General features: G+C 47.0%; 1 protein-coding gene across 6 annotated transcripts in view; it reads right to left on the reverse strand.

Annotated features, from left to right (window-relative positions):
* ptprt (protein tyrosine phosphatase receptor type T) overlaps positions 1-19,586 on the reverse strand; it is a 183,457-nt gene that overhangs the window by 102,953 nt on the left and 60,918 nt on the right. For all 6 annotated transcript variants that reach the window (XM_030375803.1, XM_030375802.1, XM_030375801.1 and 3 more), the window contains exons 9-10: positions 4,370-4,485; positions 3,852-4,032 (exon numbers count right to left, since the gene is read on the reverse strand). In XM_030375803.1, the coding sequence (XP_030231663.1) occupies positions 3,852-4,032; positions 4,370-4,485 (297 nt within the window). The remainder of the gene's footprint in view (positions 1-3,851; positions 4,033-4,369; positions 4,486-19,586) is intronic.

Here is a 19,586-nt window from a genome sequence, read left to right on the forward strand (position 1 = left end):
AACCAGGCTCGAGGGCTGTGGGATGTGTTTGGTCCTGCGTGTCGCTCTGTTGTTGACTGTGTTTCCATTGTTCTTGCCGCTATGATCTGAGTGAAGCTTCTCCGCTCAGCAGATAAAAGGATTATTAAATCTGAGCGCCGCTAAATCCCAGCTCCACATCGCTTCAGACAGGCTGGGTTGTGAAGTCAAACCCGCGTGTTCAGTACTAGGGGGGGGGGGGGGTAGAAATGAGCAAACATGCTTCTTATTGATCATCTACCCCTCCCGCTCACTTGGGTGGACGGCTCCCCGGTCCAAAGAAGACCTGCTACTCAGTTATTCAAGTAACATTTAGAGGTAGGATGTGTAACGCGTTCTTCAGTTATTCTTTCAGTTTGTAATGGCACATGAAGTCCTGGGGGTACTAGTTTTCGGATAAAGAAGGGAGTGATGAGAGGAGGTGTCAGAGCAGGGGAGGTGGTAGTCATGAGAGGAGGTGTGAGATGAGAGGAGGTGTCACAATTGGGGTGGTGGAGGTGAAGAGGGGGGTTGTGAGGAAAGGGAAATAGGAGGTGAAAAGGAGGTGTCAGAACAGGGGAGGTGGTTGTGATGAGAGGAGGTGTGAGATGAGAGGAGGTGTCAGAACAGGGGAGGTGGTTGTGATGAGAGGAGGTGTGAGATGAGAGGAGGTGTCAGAACAGGGGAGGTGGTTGTGGTGAGAGGAGGTGTGAGATGAGAGGAGGTGTCAGAACAGGGGAGGTGGTTGTGATGAGAGGAGGTGTGAGATGAGAGGAGGTGTCAGAACAGGGGAGGTGGTTGTGATGAGAGGAGGTGTGAGATGAGAGGAGGTGTCAGAGAAGGGGAGGTGGTTGTGATGAGAGGAGGTGTGAGATGAGAGGAGGTGTCAGAACAGGGGAGGTGGTTGTGATGAGAGGAGGTGTGAGATGAGAGGAGGTGTCAGAGAAGGGGAGGTGGTTGTGATGAGAGGAGGTGTGAGATGAGAGGAGGTGTCAGAACAGGGGAGGTGGTTGTGATGAGAGGAGGTGTGAGATGAGAGGAGGTGTCAGAGCAGGGGAGGTGGAAGTGATCAGAGGAGGTTGTAGAGGAAGGGATGTTTTCCTGATGAGCGGAGGTATGAGAGGTGGGGATGTTGTAGAGATGAGAGGAGGAATGAGAGGGACGTGTCAGACCAGGGTTGTGTCCTGCCGGGGCTGCGGTCCTCCAGACAGGAAGTTGAGTGACCCCCTGACAGGAAGCTGACAGATCACCGTTTCAAGGTTGGACTAATGAGCCGCTGAGCACAGAGACGACCTGGCAGCTGCAGCCAAGGCTCGCAGGGGTGTGTGTGTGTGTGTGTGTGTGTGTGTGTGTGTGTGTGTGTGTGTGTGTGTGTGTGTGTGTGTGTGTGTGTGTGTGTGTGTGTGTGTGTGTGTGTGTGTGTGTGTGTGTGTGTGTTTGTGTGTGTGCGTGTGCATGTGTGTATGTGTGTGTTCGTCTTTTGTCGTTACAAATGGAGGATGGGCGACTGAAAGGAGCAAATAGGGGGAGGGTGAACTAGCAAACACACAGATACACACACAAACACACTCACAAACACTACAGACACACAATCACACTGAAACATTCCCATGTACACCCTGACACAGATGCACCTACACACACACACACACACACACACACACACACACACACACACACACACACACACACACACACACACACACACACACACACACACACACACACACACACACACACACAGTGAGGTCCAGGTAAAGAAATGTGACAGCGTGATGAATGGAACAGAGTGTGTGTTTAGTGGGCCTTCTTATTTCTTAACCTCTCTAGATGCTTTTCCGAGGAAAATAAGATGGACACGGTTTCTCTGAATCATTGTGTGTGCGTGTGTGTGTGCGTGTGTGCGTGTGTGTGTGTGTGTGTGTGTGTGTGTGTGTGTGTGCGTGCGTGCGTGCGTGCGTGCGTATGTATGTGTGTGTGTTTGTAGTGCATGTTTAGAGTATTTGTAAGATGCCCTTATGAACAATTAGAAAAGATGATTACACAGTGTAATCTCTCTGTAACCTCAAGACTCAATACACTGTGTGTGTGTTTGTGCTTGTGTTATGTTTGTGTGTGTTTGCGTGTGTATGTGTATGCGTCGATGCATACTTATTGTGTGTGTGTGCTTGCGCGTGTGTGTGTGTGTGTGTGTGTGTGTGTGTGTGTGTGTGTGTGTGTGTGTGTGTGTGTGTGTGTGTGTGTGTGTGTGTGTGTGTGTGTGTGAATGAGTGTGTGTGCAGGTGATTCCATCTCTAATCCTGTAAGCACAGAGTCATTACAACGCAGACATCCTCCTCCATGCTAGCTCTGTTGTTGTGATGCTCATTACTGGGCTAGCAGATTAACTGCAGCTAAACTCTACACAATTAAGGACAAAACAATTAAGACTCTCCGCTCCCTTAGGTCACTCCAAGTAATTCCTCTTGTTATTAAGAGTCTTGTGTGTGTGTAGGCGTATGTGTACTCATAGGTGTGTATTTACGTTTTACTGTGTGTGTGTGTGCCTGTGCGTGTGTGTATGTGTGTGCCTATGTGTGGGTGTGTGTGTGCATGTGTATGTGTGTGTGCGTGTGATTGTCTTTTTATATGTATGTGTGCGTGCGTGTGTGTGTGTGTGTTTGTGCTTGCTTGCATATTGTGTTTGTGTGTCTCTTTTTTGTGTGTGTGGGTGTGTGTGAGAGAGATGGTGTGTGTCTGTGTGTGTTGCTGAAGAAGAGGATGATATTAGTCATCAGCTATACCGCCGAAGATCAAGCAGAATAAGAATGATACGAAGAAGCAGAAGAAGAAGAAGGAGGAGAAGAAGAAGAAAAAGAAGAAGAAGAAGAAGAAGCGAAAGAAGAAGCAGCATCTCCGTGAGCCATCATTACAAGCTCGCTGACGTGCTTGCTGTGCGTTTCCCTAACGACGGGAGGGCACAGAGGTTGATGCTGGGTCCTGATGCTGATGGGGGGCAGCAACAGCAGCGTTGCCGTGGACACCGCGGGGGGCCCCCGACGTTCCGGGAAGCCAGAGAACATTACGGCCCGCGGGGCTGGGAGCAGCCAATCCTAATTAGCGCCCCTGCTCCGATCCGAGCATCTTATTGTGTTATTTTTAGGTCCTAAGTGTGCGTTATTACCTTGGGAGAGATATCAGCGGGGAGCACTAAGGTTTGATCCCCTCGCCAGCTCCAGCTCTAACTTATACACATTAGCAGTAGTGTGTGTCAGGCCATTAGGAAGTTAGGGGCATAAACTGTTGTTATTGCCGCTTCGCCTTAATAATAGTACTTACTCCAAATCTGATTGCATGCCGCATCACTTGCAAGGCATTTTAGATAAAAGCCTCTGCTAAATGGCTCAATCTAACACTGCATATTCAAATTAAAGCCTAGCCAAGGCTGACTGTGTTCCCCTTTGTTGATTTGGCCTCTCATGTTCTTTAAGCTTCTTGTTGTTGAAATTAATTGATAAAGAAATTAAAGTTAGAACATACTTTTTTATCAGAAACTCTAATGTCGATTGTATTGTATTTGATTGTTCTATTACAGTTATTGTTCACCATATATTCAATCATGTTATGATTTGTGTCCAAAGTGAATTACAGTCAGATACAGTAAGAGCACAGAGGGGTCAGGGGGCATCGCAGTCAACGATAGCTACGGATAAGCTCTGGACACCACAGCTTAGCAAAAGCAAAGTTTCCAAACAACCAGCCAGTAGTTTCAGGGCAGCCGATCGGCCGTGCAACTCTCCTCCCTCAGCTCTCACCCTCTCACGCAAGTCTGACATACTAAACACAAATCACTCAGGGTAGCGGGAGGGCCTCACCGTCCTCCTCGGTCTGCTTCACGATCTCCTCGCTCTCCTTGCTGCCCTCTGGGTTTGCCAACACCAGGCGCAGGCGCACCGTCACGAAGGGCCGCAGGCCACGGAGGGTGTAGTGGGACGAGGTCTGGATCAGCTCCTCCACGGAGTACTCCTGCTGGTTGAACGAGTACTGGTACTGCACCTGGAAGCCATGGAAACCCCCAGCCATGGACGGAAGACGGAGAGGGAGAGATTAGGCATCGGCGGACGGACGGACGATGGGAAACATTTTTTCGACACTAAGTACATATTGATCGTATAAATAATGATGTTTTTTAATGGTACTTGAGATTGTAATGATTATTTCTGAGACAATGTATGGGCAGACCGCAAACCGGAGATGTAATTCGCCAGTAATTTAGCAAAAAAAGGTTTTAATCGGCAGTAACTACTGCAGCTCATTGTTCTGTTGATTCGCACAAGACGATAAACTTGACACACTTTACGATGGATGGACAGACATCTTGGTCAGCACGTACCGTCAGGTTGTAACTATGGCAACGGGTCACGGCATAGCCAAATGTCTCCCACTGGATTGTGAGCTGGCGTGCACGGATGTCAACCACGTTGACGGTCTGGGGTCCGTGCACAGGGTCTGGACGGACACACACACACACACACACACACACACACACACACACACACACAGACACACACACACACACACACACACACACACACACACACACACACACACACACACACACACACACACACACACACACACAAATAGAAGAGGAGGGAAGAGTTTTAGACGGAGACTCCGGTCAAAGAAGTCACAGATCTGGGGGTTGCGTGTTGCATTCCTGGCTGTGCAAATTCAGTCTTTTTATGTGGCCAACAGTTCTGTTAATTGCTTAATTTATTGGCATATGATTGTTTGTGATGTTAGATTGCTTGCCAATAGGTGGTTGGGATGATTGGGCTGAATGTATATGTTACCGTATCTCTAGGAACAAGGTCATAGAATGCCTTTGAGACCGTTATTAAGGTCTACAGACAGAACCTTCAAACTTCAAAACTAATCATATCATGCAAGAAAACATGCATTCACTCGGATGGCTACTAGTGTGCCCCTGGTGACCTTTAGTGACCCCTGCTGACCTCTTGTGGATTAAAAGACTCCTGCAGGGATCACTGAGAACTTTGGGAATTTATCTCTAAATCCTGGTATTGATCTGGAGACTGCGGGGCTGATATGGGCTTAACCATATGCAACACACACACACACACACACACACACACACACACACACACACACACACACACACACACACACACACACACACACACACACAACAACCCCCCCCCCCCCCAGACACACACACACACACACACACACACACTGTGTGTATACAAACAGTATACACGCACAAATACTAAACAGACTATCATTGCGTGTCCATATGTTGGCCTGCATCTTTGGGTTGCTTAAATGCGGTCGGCTAAACATTAAGAAGCTAATCCAACCATCTTCTGGTTCTGCCTCATTAGGCTCATCAGCTAATGCTACCTAAAGCTACTTCATGCAAGCTAACGCTGGCTAGCTCAACGGGCAGCACCACCATTACATTCCGATTGGCTTCCTCCGCTTTAAACGTGGAAATGCTGACAGTAGATTAGGACTCAGGCATCAGCAACCTGTCCTAGATAACTGTAGTTAAGCTCTGATGTTAGCCCTTTAAATTGAGCTGATGTTCAGCTGCTGTGTAGGCTTTACATACCTGCACATACCTACCAATATGTACCTATAACAAAATAGTAGTGTTGTTGCTAAACTGTGGTCGGGGTGCTGTGTTTAGCGGTTCCCATTGTTAGAAGGATGTTACCCTCTGCCCGTGGCCTGTTGCCATTGAGATCTCCCCAGTGTGTTTTTACCAGATGAGTCAAACAAAGATGTGATCGCTTGGTTTAGACTCATGTAGACAGATTACAATATTACCAGATTATGAGATTGGATTATAGATTATTCTACGACTTTAACCGCTGAGTACCCAGATAGGATTACTATGTCGGGACCAAACCTTCTGGATTGGTCGCTTGCAACTGTGTCTGTGTGTGTGTGTGTGTGTGTGTGCGTGCGTGCGGGCTCGCGCGTATGTGTGTGCGTGAGTCCGGGTGAGTGCATGTGTCTGTGTGCTTCCCTGCAGAGTTATCTCGTTCAATAAATCTGTGTATCTGTAATCTGAACAGACCAGGGATCAAATTTGCAGACTAGCCTTAAGCAACCAGCATGCAGCCAGACTTGGCTAATGAGTGTGAGTATGTGTGAGTGCGAGTGTGTGTGTCTCTATCCGTTTGTCTGCCTGTCTGTCATTCCTATGGGTGTACTAAAATTAGTCTTATGAATAGCGTTGATAGTAGAAGTGGTATTAGTTGTAATAGAAATAACAGTGATAATAGGACTCTTAACAGATCATCAGCAGACATTTTTCCTCATCTGTGCAAAAACCTCAAGGCAAAAAAACGTCTGCGAGCTGCAATCCAACGTGCACAGTTGCACACTCAATTGACACACTCTGAGGACTTGCAGTGCACAGCCATAATGAGCACACACGCAGAAATTCCTCAATTACATGGACCCTAATCCCTGAATGAGAACACAGAGACAGACTGGGGGAGGAGATCACAGTTAACTGTTCAATCAAAACTCCACGCGTAACAAGCAACCACTCATCTCCGAAGACTAGACGCTGCACACGTCTAAACGAGGATGCAGTCACGGCTCGAAAGTTTACCTCCTCACACACACACACACTCCAGCCCACTCACGTATCCAGAGCCCTCCCACACCAGAGTTCTCTCGGCGGGGTGTACCCTCATAGATAATCTGTAGTCTGAATCAACCCTGAGGCGCCGAGGTGATTGGTCATTCCACCCCAAAAAAACATCTAACTACATAAATCAGACAGGCTGGCGTTCAGTTTCTGGTTCTTAATACAATAAACAGATGAATTGATGGAGCAGGGGAATGGAAAGATGAAAGAGATGGAAACGGAGAAAACTGTACTCTGGGTTGGTGACAGATAGAGGAGGAGTGAAGGAGGGAGAGAGGCGAAGGGAAGGAAGATGAGAAGGTTGAATTATAACTTTGTTTACATCATTAAGAGGTCCAGGATGTCGCTCAGGCTGCCCTTGGTTCTGACAAATGTAAGATATCCCTCTCTCTCTCTTACTCTCCCCCTCACTGTCCGTCTCCCCCTCACTCTGTCCCTCTCCCTCTGTCTCTCTCTCTCTCTTTGTGTTGTGACCTACCAATTGCCATTGTGCATGGCCTGCAGAGAAGCTCAATATCTGTTGGAGTCATTCTGTTCAGACTCAAACAACAAGATCAGAGTTTGGTTGTCAACATGTGAACTCAAGAGTTTCTTTGAACCTCCTCAGGGTCGTTCTCTTCTTTACAGTCGGGGAGCGGATGACTTCATGGGTTGATGGGGAGATGATGGATAGTGATGGAGGGATGAATGATGGATGAATTAATGAATGCAAGCTGGAAATTATCAGACAGAGCTTTTTCCATGTGCCATTACCATGCATATATTTCCAAGGTTTTTCAAACAAATATTTGAATATTCTGAGATGAGAAATGAAAGGTAGTTACACAGTCATTGGCTTTCAGATCAACTCATTAGTTTGAGTCTGATTCAGTTACTGCAGAGCTTCAATGTATCTTTAAAGCTTCAAAAGAGACACGGATTACATAGAATCAGAGAAAGCCTGTTTCCAATTTTGTTGTGCAAAGTTTTGATGAAATTGTACGGGCACTTTTGTGGGTGAAGGATCGCCATAAACTGAAAAAGTGTCGCTACGTGTTCTATTCATGTCGATTTTTTTTACCAACTGGTTATAATTAGTAGGTTGGGCTTTGTGGTATCTGATGGCCTTGTAGCTTCTACGTCCCAAACCCATGAATCGCTTGCAGCAGCCTCTCATTTCTATGGTTGCAATTGAATAGTGGGAGAGCAACCATTGACGACAAAACCATTATTATTATTTATTTATTTTCTAGTTTAAAATCTGTCCCTCACACTGGATGGCAGGTGTCAAAGCGCTTTTAAAATAATGTTTTAAATCCTAATACAAAACAAACTAATTAATTATACTATTATACAACATAAATTATAAATGAGTCATCCCATGTTTGGCAGCCATTTTCATGGCTTCCAACACCTAAATTGAAGCGCTCACTCGAAGTGCTATCGAAATGAGGGCTGTCTCGCACCCTAGCGTATTTTACACGTCAAAAGCTACAAACATCAATGATTTTCTTGGCCTTGTGAGAAAGCAGACAAAGACAGGTGTCGTGGCTGCACTGCCCCACCCACCCCGTCCCCCTCCCCCCTCCCCCCTCCCCCCAGTGGTGTTGGTCATGTCAGACTGGCAGGAGGAAGAATTATTGCGTTGGGCTGGGCAGCGCCGCCACCCCCCAGCATCATTAATCACAGGAGGCGCAGCTCGTTAGCCCACGCTGCGAGAGGAGTCGTGACATGACACATGCCTGCCATGTGGCGGGAAAAGGTCAACCCTGACACAACGTCCTCCCAGGTTCGCCTGTCTAGTGCGAGCATACATTCCGCGGCATGATGTAGCGTAGCATTAACATACACACACCTTGGCCTCAGGTGATTCTCCAGCATAATGTAGCTTAGCATTAGCCCATATAACCCGGCGTGATGGAGCCATGCCAAGAGTAGCCTCACTGGAATTACACGCGGAACGAGGCTAGCATTATCCAACATACAAAACAAAACAGAACTAGCATTAACCTTTTGGCTAGCTGTCACAGTGACTGGTACATTTATGTTGTTAATGCACAACTAGCTAAAGCTAGCACCGGTTCATCAGTTCCATCAATCTCCTGACCTATTCAATGTTCTCTGGGGGCTGTCGCTCTCTTTTCGGACATTTATTCTGACCAATCACTTTACCAAAGTCCAACAACTGTAATTTAACTTACAAAATATATTTCATCATCTCATCCATATTTTATCAGCTATCATCTTAGCATATTGTTTGATCTAATACAATGATTGAGAATTACTAAATACATTACATTAAACTCTGCCAGTCTCATGCCTGGATATTTTACGGCCATCAGTGTGTGAATGGATGAATGATTTTAAGTGCTTTTAATGGCCACAGGTTAGAAATTGTGCTTAATAAATGCAGTCCATTTTGATGTGGATTGGCAAGTGTGGGCCATAAACCCTGGAAAACTGGGGCTCAAACACCAATGTCAGTGGTCTACCTAAATTGCTCTGGATAAAAGTGTCTTGTAAAGGACTGGATAGTAAATAGGTCCATTTAATGTCTTCAAGATAACAGCAGCTGGGCGGGGAGGAGGCAGTAGAGGTTGTGAGGGGGAGAGGCCGAGAGGCCGAGAGGAGAGATGGGAGGAGGCTGAGAAGACAGAGGACAGGATCGGAGGAGGCGGGAAGAGGCTGAGGACAGAGGAGAGGAATGGAGGAGGCAGAGAGGTCAGAGGAGAGGAATGGAGGAGGCAGAGAGAAGCAGAGGAGAGAGGAGAGGAATGGAGGAGGCAGAGAGAGGAGGAGGAGAGGAATGGAGGAGGCAGAGAGAAGCAGAGGACAGAGGAGAGGAATGGAGGAGGCACAGAGGACAGAGGAGAGGAATGGAGGAGGCAGAGAGAGGAGGAGGACAGAGGTGAGGAATGGAGGAGGCAGAGAGAAGCAGAGGACAGAGGAGAGGAATGGAGGAGGCAGAGAGGACAGAGGAGGGGATTGGAGGAGGCAGAGAGAGGCTAAGAGGACAGAGGAGGGGATTGGAGGAGGCAGAGAGAGGCTAAGAGGACAGAGGAGGGGATTGGAGGAGGCAGGGAGAGGCTAAGAGGACAGAGGAGGGGATTGGAGGAGGCAGGGAGAGGCTAAGGGGACAGAGGTGAGTATGGGGGGAGGCGGGGAGAGGCTGGGAGGTGGTAGGGGTTGGGAGAGAGATGTTTAATGGAGGGACGAGGAGTTGGAGAGCAACCAGCAGCTTGTGACGCTGATGGATGAGGTGCGGAGGAGCACACATTAATCTGAAGACGTGTGGGAGCATCTCCTAGAGGAGAGAGGAGCACACGAAACGGGAGGCGCACAAATCAATCTTGATTTCTTGGGCCCTTTTTCCTCTGCTCCCCTGATCTCTCTTGGTCTCCTTTGCTCCTCTCACCTCCCCTCCCCTCACCTCCCCTCCCCTCCTCTCCTCCCCTCCTCTCCCCTCCTCCCCTCCCCTCCTCCCCTAACCTCCTCTCCCCTCCCCTCCCATCCTCCCCTCCCATCCTCTCCTCCCCTCCTCTCCTCCCCTCCTCTCCCCTCCCCTCCCATCCTCTCCTCCCCTCCTCCCCTCCCCTCCTCTCCTCCCCTCCTCTCCCCTCCTGTCCTCTCCTTCTGTCTCTCTTTTCCTTTTCCTGGTGACCTTTTATCAGTACTAGTACCTTTCCCAGCAGGAGCTACTACCTCTTCAGCTGGTGGAGCTTGTGTTGTTTCCAAATATTCAGTTATTTTTTCACTTGCGGCTTTTGGGTAAATTTGTTGAAACAAGTTAGTTATATTAATAGAGTTATTGTCAATGGATGGATGAGAAGAGTGGCTGATGTGAACTGGTAAAGAGAGATGTTGAGATGAGTGAGGTATATATAAATCTCTCTCTCTCCCTCCCTCTCTCTCTCTCTCTCTCTCTCTCTCTCTCTCTCTCTCTCTCTCTCTCTCTCTCTCTCTCTCTCTCTCTCTCTCTCTCTCTCTCTCTCTCTCTCTCTCTCTCTCTCTCTCTCTCTCTCTCTCTCTCTCTCTCTCTCTCTCTCTCTCTCGCCACATTTCCCAAAGGAAAAGAGATAAATATTTTTTATTTCATCTTTCATCTTATATATCTATTTAAATGACAAAAATATATTAAACGTGCATAAGCCCCCCGTGGTTTGTGTGTGAGTGTGGAAGGAGTGGGATAAGGTTGATGGGTAGCAGATGCCTTTTATTGGATCATAATTACATCGCTCTGTGAGGAACCAAAATCTATTCTGAAACATCACAGCTAACGCAAGCGATGCAACACCTAGCCCTCAGAGCTACGGAATAACACCCAGCCCTCAGAGCTACGGTACAACACCTAGCCCTTACAGCTACACTACAACATCTAGTCCCCAGAGGTACGCTATGACACCTTGCCCTCAGATCTACGCTACAACACCTAGCCCTCAGAGTTACCCTACGACCAAATAGCACTCCGAGCAGTGCTAACACACCTAACCCACAGAGCTACGCTACAAGACCTAGCTCTTAGAGCTATGCCACAACCCATAGCACATGGAGCCACGCTACAACACCTAGCGCCCAGAGCTACGCCAGCTCCAACACCTAGTTCTCAGAGCGACACTAACACATAGCCCTCAAGAGATACGCTAGCTAAAACACTTAGATGTCAGAGCGACACTACAACACATAGCCCTCAGAGCTACAATACAACGCCTAGCCCTAAAAGCTACAACACTTAGCCTTGAGAGCTATGCCGTCTGTCTATGTGTTTGTCGATCTTCTTCCTGTCACTTTGTCTGCCTCACCCCCTGCCTGTCTGTTTGTATATCTGACTTTATGTCTGTCTGCCTGAGTGTCTACCTGTCTCTACCTGTATGTCTGTCTGTAGTAAAAGTGGTAAAAGGTCTCTTTGAAAGACCCGGCCCCCAGCAGAGAGAGGAATATAGTTTTCTTTTGTAGAAAATGTCACTTTGTGTTGTTTTAAAACACACTCCCTTTTCTTCTCAGGCGTCGATGAATCGAAGGACGGGAGCTGGGAGGAGAGGTGGAGAGGAGGAGAAGGAGAGGAGGGGTGGAGTAGGATGGCAGAGGATAAAAAGACAACCTATTTTGCTTTATCAACAGATATTCCTCCACAAATGTCAAAACACACACGCTGTTCTTTTATCTGTTGCCGTGTCTCTTTGTTTGCATGTGGGTCCCTGTGTGTGTGTCTGTGTGTGTGTGTCTGTCTGTCTGTCAATGTACGTGTGTGTGTATGTGTTGCGTGTGTGTGTGTGTGTGTATGTCTGTGTGTGTGTGTGTGTTTGGTTATGTGTGTCTATGTGTATATGCATGCATTTGTGTATGAGTGTGTGTATGCGTTTGTATGTGTGCATGGGCAAATAAGTCTGTCTGTGTGTGTGTGTGCGTGTGCGTGTGCGTGTGTGTGTGTGTGTGTATGTGTGTGTGTGTGTGTGTGTGTGTGTATGCACGTGTGTGAGCATACGTGCGTACCTCCATGAGTCTGTGCGTGTGGGGACGTTGGTGTTATTGTCTGTGCCTAACTGGGGGTATTGACCACAGCAACGCATCACAGCGTCGCTTTAAGAGCGGAGCCATCTCGATCTGCTCCTCTCTGTTGGAGGTGAACCCCCACACGCTGTGTGTATAGGGTGTGGGTGTGTGTGTTGGGGTGTGTGAGTGCATGCAAGCGTATGACATGAAGTCAAAACAAAGAACTGGGTGGGGAAAAACAAGATTATCTAAACCTCTTGAAAGCACATAGAGGTTGATTTTTGTTGGCTGTTAGCACGATGAGCACCCTAAGAGACATGATGTTATCACCGTCTGAACTGACCTGTCCATTCTTATGGTGGCAGAGAATGAACCCAACGTTCTGATTGGTCCACTGGCTCTGACCATGCTCGACAGAGAGTGTAAAGACAGGCAGGCAGACAGAGAGGTAGCAAGGTAGACGGATAGATGGAAAAGTCTTTATTGGGAAGCCGATTTGATCTAATGGTTATCAGTTAATAACCCCCACTCTTTCTGCCTCTTTCTTTCTCTCTCAATTTTCCTCTCTTTCTACCTCTCCTGTCTCTCTACCTCTCATTCTATTCCTCCCTCTCTTTCAATTTTATTCTTTCTCTCCCTGTCTTCCCACACGTATATACATTCAAACTTCTATAGTACTCATTTACTTACTAACTATTACAGTACCAGTTCAAGGCAAAGGAAGGCAAGTAAAGAATTAAATCATTTTGAAATGACATCCAATGTGATGAGCATATTATTAAATATTATAGAGTAACGTTTTCACTCTTGGGTCCAACTTCCTTCCTACCAAAAACATTGAGACAAGTGGGGATTTGTCAAAGCGTAGCGTTTGTTTGGTGAATAATTAAAAATAATAGAATCCATTCCACGCCAGGGGCTCGCTAATTAAGTCTTGGAAACATTCAACATCAACCATGGAGGAATGAAAGAAAAGCTTTGCTTAAATGTTTTATTTTATCTTCTCTCACACACACAACCATACACACAACACACAAAAACACAGATGTGCACTCACACACACATATACACACATACACGAGCAGGCATGCATACAAACACCCACACACACACACACACACACACACACACAGATATTTATGCACGCAGGCACACACGCACAGACACACACACAGACGCACACTCACACACATACAAAGAGATGGGCATTGGGCACTCTCATATACACACACACACACTTACACACACACACACACGCACACACACACACACACACACACACACACACACACACACACATACACACACACACACACACACACACACATACACACACACCATGGGGCCCTGGGGTTTCGTGCACACTGCAGCGAACCACAGAGGTTCTGAGAGTCTTGTGCATGCTCCCATGCACACGCCCCCATGCCAACACAATCACACGTGCACAACATACTCGCCCGTGCACACTCCCCTGTGCAAAACACACTCCCCCGTGCACAACGCACCCCCTCGTGCACAGTCCTGCCGAGCACTGCATGACAGCAAAGCAACATGAAGCAAAGCATGGAAACACAAATAGGAAGAAAGTGCACTCTCGCCTCAACTCAGGAAAGGAATGCAGTGTATACCAGGAGCATTAGTGTCATAATCACAATGTTACGCTGGGTTTTTAAATGTCTGTGTTTTTGAGTAGGTAAGAAAAGTACTAAACATTTGAGTCAGAGGAAAGAGGGGTTAAAAAATATATATATAATATTGTTTTGATATGTTTTTAGATTTGAGCAGGAGAGAGTGAAAGCTATGATTGTATTTTTTATATTTTATATTTCAGTAGAAGGGGGCGGATAATGTTAAACCTTTTGGATGTATATTATGTATTTATATTTGACTTTAAGAAGAGAGGACTGACTGAAGGAAGGAATACCAAAAGGGAAAGAAGAGAGAAGCAGCTTATCTTTTATGAAGGTAGTGTAAGTGTGTGTGTGTGTGTGTGTGTGTGTGTGTGTGTGTGTGTGTGTGTGTGTGTGTGTGTGTGTGTGTGTGTGTGTGTGTGTGTGTGTGTGTGTGTGTGTGTGTGTGTGTGTGTGTGCGTGCGTGCGTGTGTGTTGGGGGGGGGGGGCATACAGTATACTTAAATTACACAAACATTCACACACACTCACACACACACACACACACACACACATGCACACACATCTGCTTGTTTCAATTCATTATTTTTTAAACAGCAAAGAAACCTTCCCTCTTCATCTTTCACCCCTTCACCTCTCGTTATCCAATACATTCGACTGCCTGCACGACCTCTCCCTCTCTCTCTTTTCATGTCTCTCCCTTTCTGGAGACAGTAAGAGACAGCAGGCGCCCGGCAGGAGGGGGGACAGCGGCCCTCTCGACCCCGTGTCCCCGCTCCAACACGCTACAAGCTAACTAGCGAGGCTGTATGAGTTCCCCTAACTGTTGTCTGATCGGGTTTTGTTTTAATTAGTGGCGTTTTCTGCATTCTGTTGTTCCTAACGAGGAGAGCTAACGAGAATTATTTGATGTCGCAAACTGAATCAAGCTCAGTTTCAGGAACAAAAAAGTTCTGAGAGACAATTTAAATGCTATGAGACTTGAACTGAAGCATGGGCCATCTCGGATCTTGTTGTTCTCTTAATTATTTTGTTGTTTGGCTATCATCTTACACAAGTACATGGCAAATGAAGCACAGACACACACACACACACACACACGCACACGCACACGCACACGCACACACACAGCGAGCTGCTGATGTAGCAATCCAATAGCAGCACAGTATGTTGAGCGTGCACACATGTGTACGTGTGCACGTTGCCTATGTTAATATCATCCCACTCTCACACTGAGCTCAGACAAGGTAAACAGCCTGTTGCCGGGGTAACAATGCAAATGAGCCCCCACGGGCCAATTATTAAACAACTCCAATTAAAGAACACCCAGCGACCATAAATGGTCCTTATCCTGTCTGCTGCATCAACACACACACACACCCACACACACGCACACACACACACACACACACACACACACACACACACACACACACACACACACACACACACACACACACACACACACACACACACACACACACACACACACACACACACACTCCTCCAGCTGTTCTCAACTTATTAGAGAGGAGTCTTGCTGAGAATTCCAGCTAACAATGACACCACGAATGTGTGTGTGTTTGGGGGCTGAAAGCAGGATTTTCGTCCACTATAATGACACAGGTTGCAATCAAACTATGATGAGCGACACACACAGTCACACTCGCACACACAGATGCACCAATACACATACAGGTTACCGTAGTTCTTCAGGCAGAATATATCTTATTACCCATAATGCCTTTTCCTTGAGTGGAAATCGATTAAAACAACTACAACATTGGGGTTAAGAAACATGCATGAACCACTGAAGAACATGAATACATAAATCTTCAAAACAACACTTAAATATTCAAGGAAATGTATGCTAAGAGTGGCTTTACATAACATAGAACGCTTGTCGAATAATATAGGTTACTTTCATGTGAGACTTAAAGTTCTGTTTTGTTGTTGTTGTTTTTTCACCTTCTCAATGAGACTATCGACATAACTGCTCTCACACACAAACAAACACTCACACTCACACACACACACACACACACACACACACACACTCTGTCACCACTGGTGTTACTCCTGTCTGCTCACAGCTCAGAGGTGTTGATTACAACCTTTCTGCCAGATATAGTGTGTGTGTGTGTGTGTGTGTGTGTGTGTGTGTGTGTGTGTGTGTGTGTGTGTGTGTGTGTGTGTGTGTGTGTGTGTGTGTGTGTGTGTGTGTGTGTATGTGTGTGTGTGTGTGTGTGTGTGTGTGTGTGTGCTCATCTATATTTTGCATGTGTGACAGTGCGTGTATGTCTTTTGCATGCTTGTGAGGGTGAATGCGTGTTTTTTTAAAAATATGTTTAGCAAGTGTGAGTGAAGGAGTGTGTGTGTGTGTGTGTCCATCTGTGCATCGTGACATATGCTTAAGTTTGTCCTCTCTGTCCCCAACCCTCCCTGAAACAGCCCTTCCATACTTCCACACTATGTTTCTATGCATGTGCAGTTGTACCTTTTTGTGTGTGTGTGTTGGTTTGTGTGTGTGTTTTTTCATGGCTGATAGCACTACCTTTGCATTGCGTGCACTACAACCAGACTGTCTCTTGCTTTCTTGTCTGTCGCTGCATATTATTGTTTCCTTTTTTTGTTAATTTCTCACTTCCTCTCCCAGACAGACAAACTTCACACCTCTTTTGCCGCCATGCCAGTTAGCAAGTTAGCGCGTTAGCATGTTAGTACGCGCTCAGAATAGCGCCCGGTTACTGGGTAGATTTTCTATGTTGTTGGGGTACCAGGGAAGATTCTGGATGGGGTGCATAAGAGTTTAAAGTCTAAGAAACAAATCTCTGCCTGTTTCTTGTTGTTCATATGATTTGACAAAGGGCTCCACAACATATACTGCCGTATGATAAAATATATAACGCAAACAACTTGGATGGAAATCCTGGATGCTGTGTGCTCTTTTGTTCTAATTAGTTTACAACAGAGGGTTCATCCTGTTATGGAACTTTCTGTACTCCTACATTCATTGTTTCAACAAGCACAATTCCGCTCGCACAATGCCCTGACCGACATCAACCATCTTAAACAAACACCAACATTGGGCTGTACCCTTTGGCGGTGGGAAGTTGTTGTCGAAGGACACAAAGCGGTTGTCTTTAGCCAACTTTCCATCGTTTTGTGTTGGCTTTTGTTGTCACGGTGGGCAGGAACTTTAACATGCGGTCGACCTCTGCACCTATTCTAATCATGTTCCCTTTCTTATTGAATTTCAAAGGAGAGGACTGTTGCTTTAACAATTTTTCCTCTTTCCGAAAATATATATCTTTCATTCATCCACTGCATTCCATGCCCTCCGTTACAGCCAACATTGGTTGTCTCTCTCCTAAACCTTCACAGGAAAGACCAAGGAGACCAGGAGAAAAGAAGAGGGAGGGAGAGAAAGAAAGAAGAATGAAAGAGAGAGAATAGAGGCAGCCAAAGGTCAGGCTGGATTTTTTCAGAAACCGGGACTGAGTTGGTAAAGAAGTGGAATTAACACAAAGGACAGATGGCAATAAATGTGCTGTGAATGATGGCAGCGATAATGGTGGACTTTCTGTGTTGAAGTGAAGGATGGGGATGGTCGGTACGAAGCGTGGTTAGGGTGACGAGGTTGACGAGGGTAGATAAGAACTGTGTTGAGGGTAAGGAGTGGTGAGTGTTTTGAGGGTGTATACAACCGGTGATTGTGAGGGTAATGAGGGTGTATACAACCGTTGGTGAGTGTGAGGGTAATGAGGGTATTTACAACCGGTAGTGAGAGTGAGGGTAATGAGGTGTATACAACCGGTGGTGAGTGTGGTGTGATTGTGTGTGGTGAACTGAGGTGCATGTGATGACTCCGTCTCTGTTATGCTGCCGTTCTATCTAATGAAGCATGGCCCAGCAGGAGGTGAACTGTCTCCGCTGGAAGAACTCCTGTTTCTTTGTCATGTTTCCTTTCTCCTGGCTCTTTCTTTCACCCCTCCTATCGGCTTTTCTCTTTTTCACAACTTGCTCTTCCTCCCATCGCATGCCACCCATCCCATTCCTCCCCTCCCTCCTCTCTCCTCACACCTCCGCCCTCACCCCCACCCCACTCCTTCTCGCCTCTCCCTCCTCTCCTTGCTCTACTCCCATCCTCCTTTGTTCTTTTCTCATCTCCCCGTTCCATTCCTCCCTCCACCCCCCCCCCCCCCCCCCCCCCCGCTCCCCACCTCTCACAATTTAACTCCTCTGCTCTCCTCCTTAACCTTCATTAGTACCTCCTCTCCTCCTCTCTCCCCCTCTTCCTTCTCTGTGTTCCTGTGTTTTCTAATGGTTGCCCGCGAGGAGATGAAAGAGAAAGACGATGGTTTTTTAACGCCAGGCAGAGCTTGCCGGGCCCCGTCCAAGTCGTTAAGAGCAACCATTAACACGAACGCCAGCACGGCGCCGATCAAGACCGCGTCGCAACGCGAGACGGTAGCGTGAGGGCTAGGTTCGCAACATGAAAGACAAAAGCAGTAGGAAGTGAGGAAGATGAAACGGAACAAGGGAAGGAGGCGAAGGGGGGAGGGAGGGAGGTGAGGACGGATGGGAGGGGGGGGGGGGCGACTGGACTTATGTCTGCACTGTATGATTTGATCAGATAAGACAGAGACGGAGCCCGAGAGTTCTAACATGCTTCATAAACCATGCATGTCAAAATGTTCCTTCAAAGTGGTTCTCTGTGACAGGGAGAGAGGGGGACGAGGGGAGGGAGAGGAGGTGGACTAAGAAGAACTTATTCTTTATTCCCGGTCATTATTCTGACGACCATTATGCTTCAAGTATCGCAGCGATCATCGTCGGCATCATCATCCCCATCACCATCATCATCCTTCAATTCATATCAAAATGAATAAAAAGTATAAACCATCCAGCTATCCATCTATCCATCCAAATAGCCATCTATCCATCTCCCTAGAGTATCCATCTATAAATGGATCCATCCGTCCCTCCATCTATCTATCTTTCAAATCATAAATCTCTATCTCATTATTTTTAGTAGTAGTAGTAGTAGTGTCTGGCATCGTAGATAAAGAATTGTATGAAGAGAGGATCCCTGACAGGCTGGGCCGAATATATCAGAACCACAGGAAGAAGCGCTGCATCCCGACCAGGAAGTCAGGGAGGCAGTGTTGCTCCTGAGCTGACCAATGGAGAGCGAGCGTTCAGCGGAGCCGGACTAACAAGGCCTGGAGCTGTGGCCAGGGACGAGAGGCTGCTCTCCACATGACGGGGGAGAGATTATTCCAGGAAGCTGCGACTCTGCTTCTCTCCGCGCTCGGTTGAGTGGCTTCAAGAACTAACAGCTCTGAGCCAACAGGGTCAAACAGCACGCAGCTTGAAACCAATACACATGCAGAGAGAGTGCTAGCCAGGGAGGTTGGAGGTTGGAGACAAGAAAGAGAGAAAGAGTGAGAGAGAGATAGACAGACTACAGAGATAGGGAAAGAAAAGTTGTCTCAAAATGTTCCTCTTCACTCACAATGCACGTTACGGGTGTGTGTTTGATTTTCGGCTTCAACTGGAGGCCAGACACAGCCGGATGTTACCATGACTAGCATCATAGCACATGTACATCAACTACCATTACGACCACACCGCATCGAAACAGGAGCGTGAGGTGGAGTGTGTAGTGTTTGAGATGCAGGGTAGATGAACTGGAGAGTGTGTGTGCGTCTGTGTGCTTGTGTGTGTGTGTGTGTGTGTGTGTGTGTGTGTGTGTGTGTGTGTGTGTGTGTGTGTGTGTGTGTGTGTGTGTGTGTGTGTTTGTGTGTGTGTATTTG

This window comes from Gadus morhua, chromosome 13, assembly GCF_902167405.1.
Source record: "Gadus morhua chromosome 13, gadMor3.0, whole genome shotgun sequence".
NCBI classification, from domain to species: domain Eukaryota; kingdom Metazoa; phylum Chordata; class Actinopteri; order Gadiformes; family Gadidae; genus Gadus; species Gadus morhua.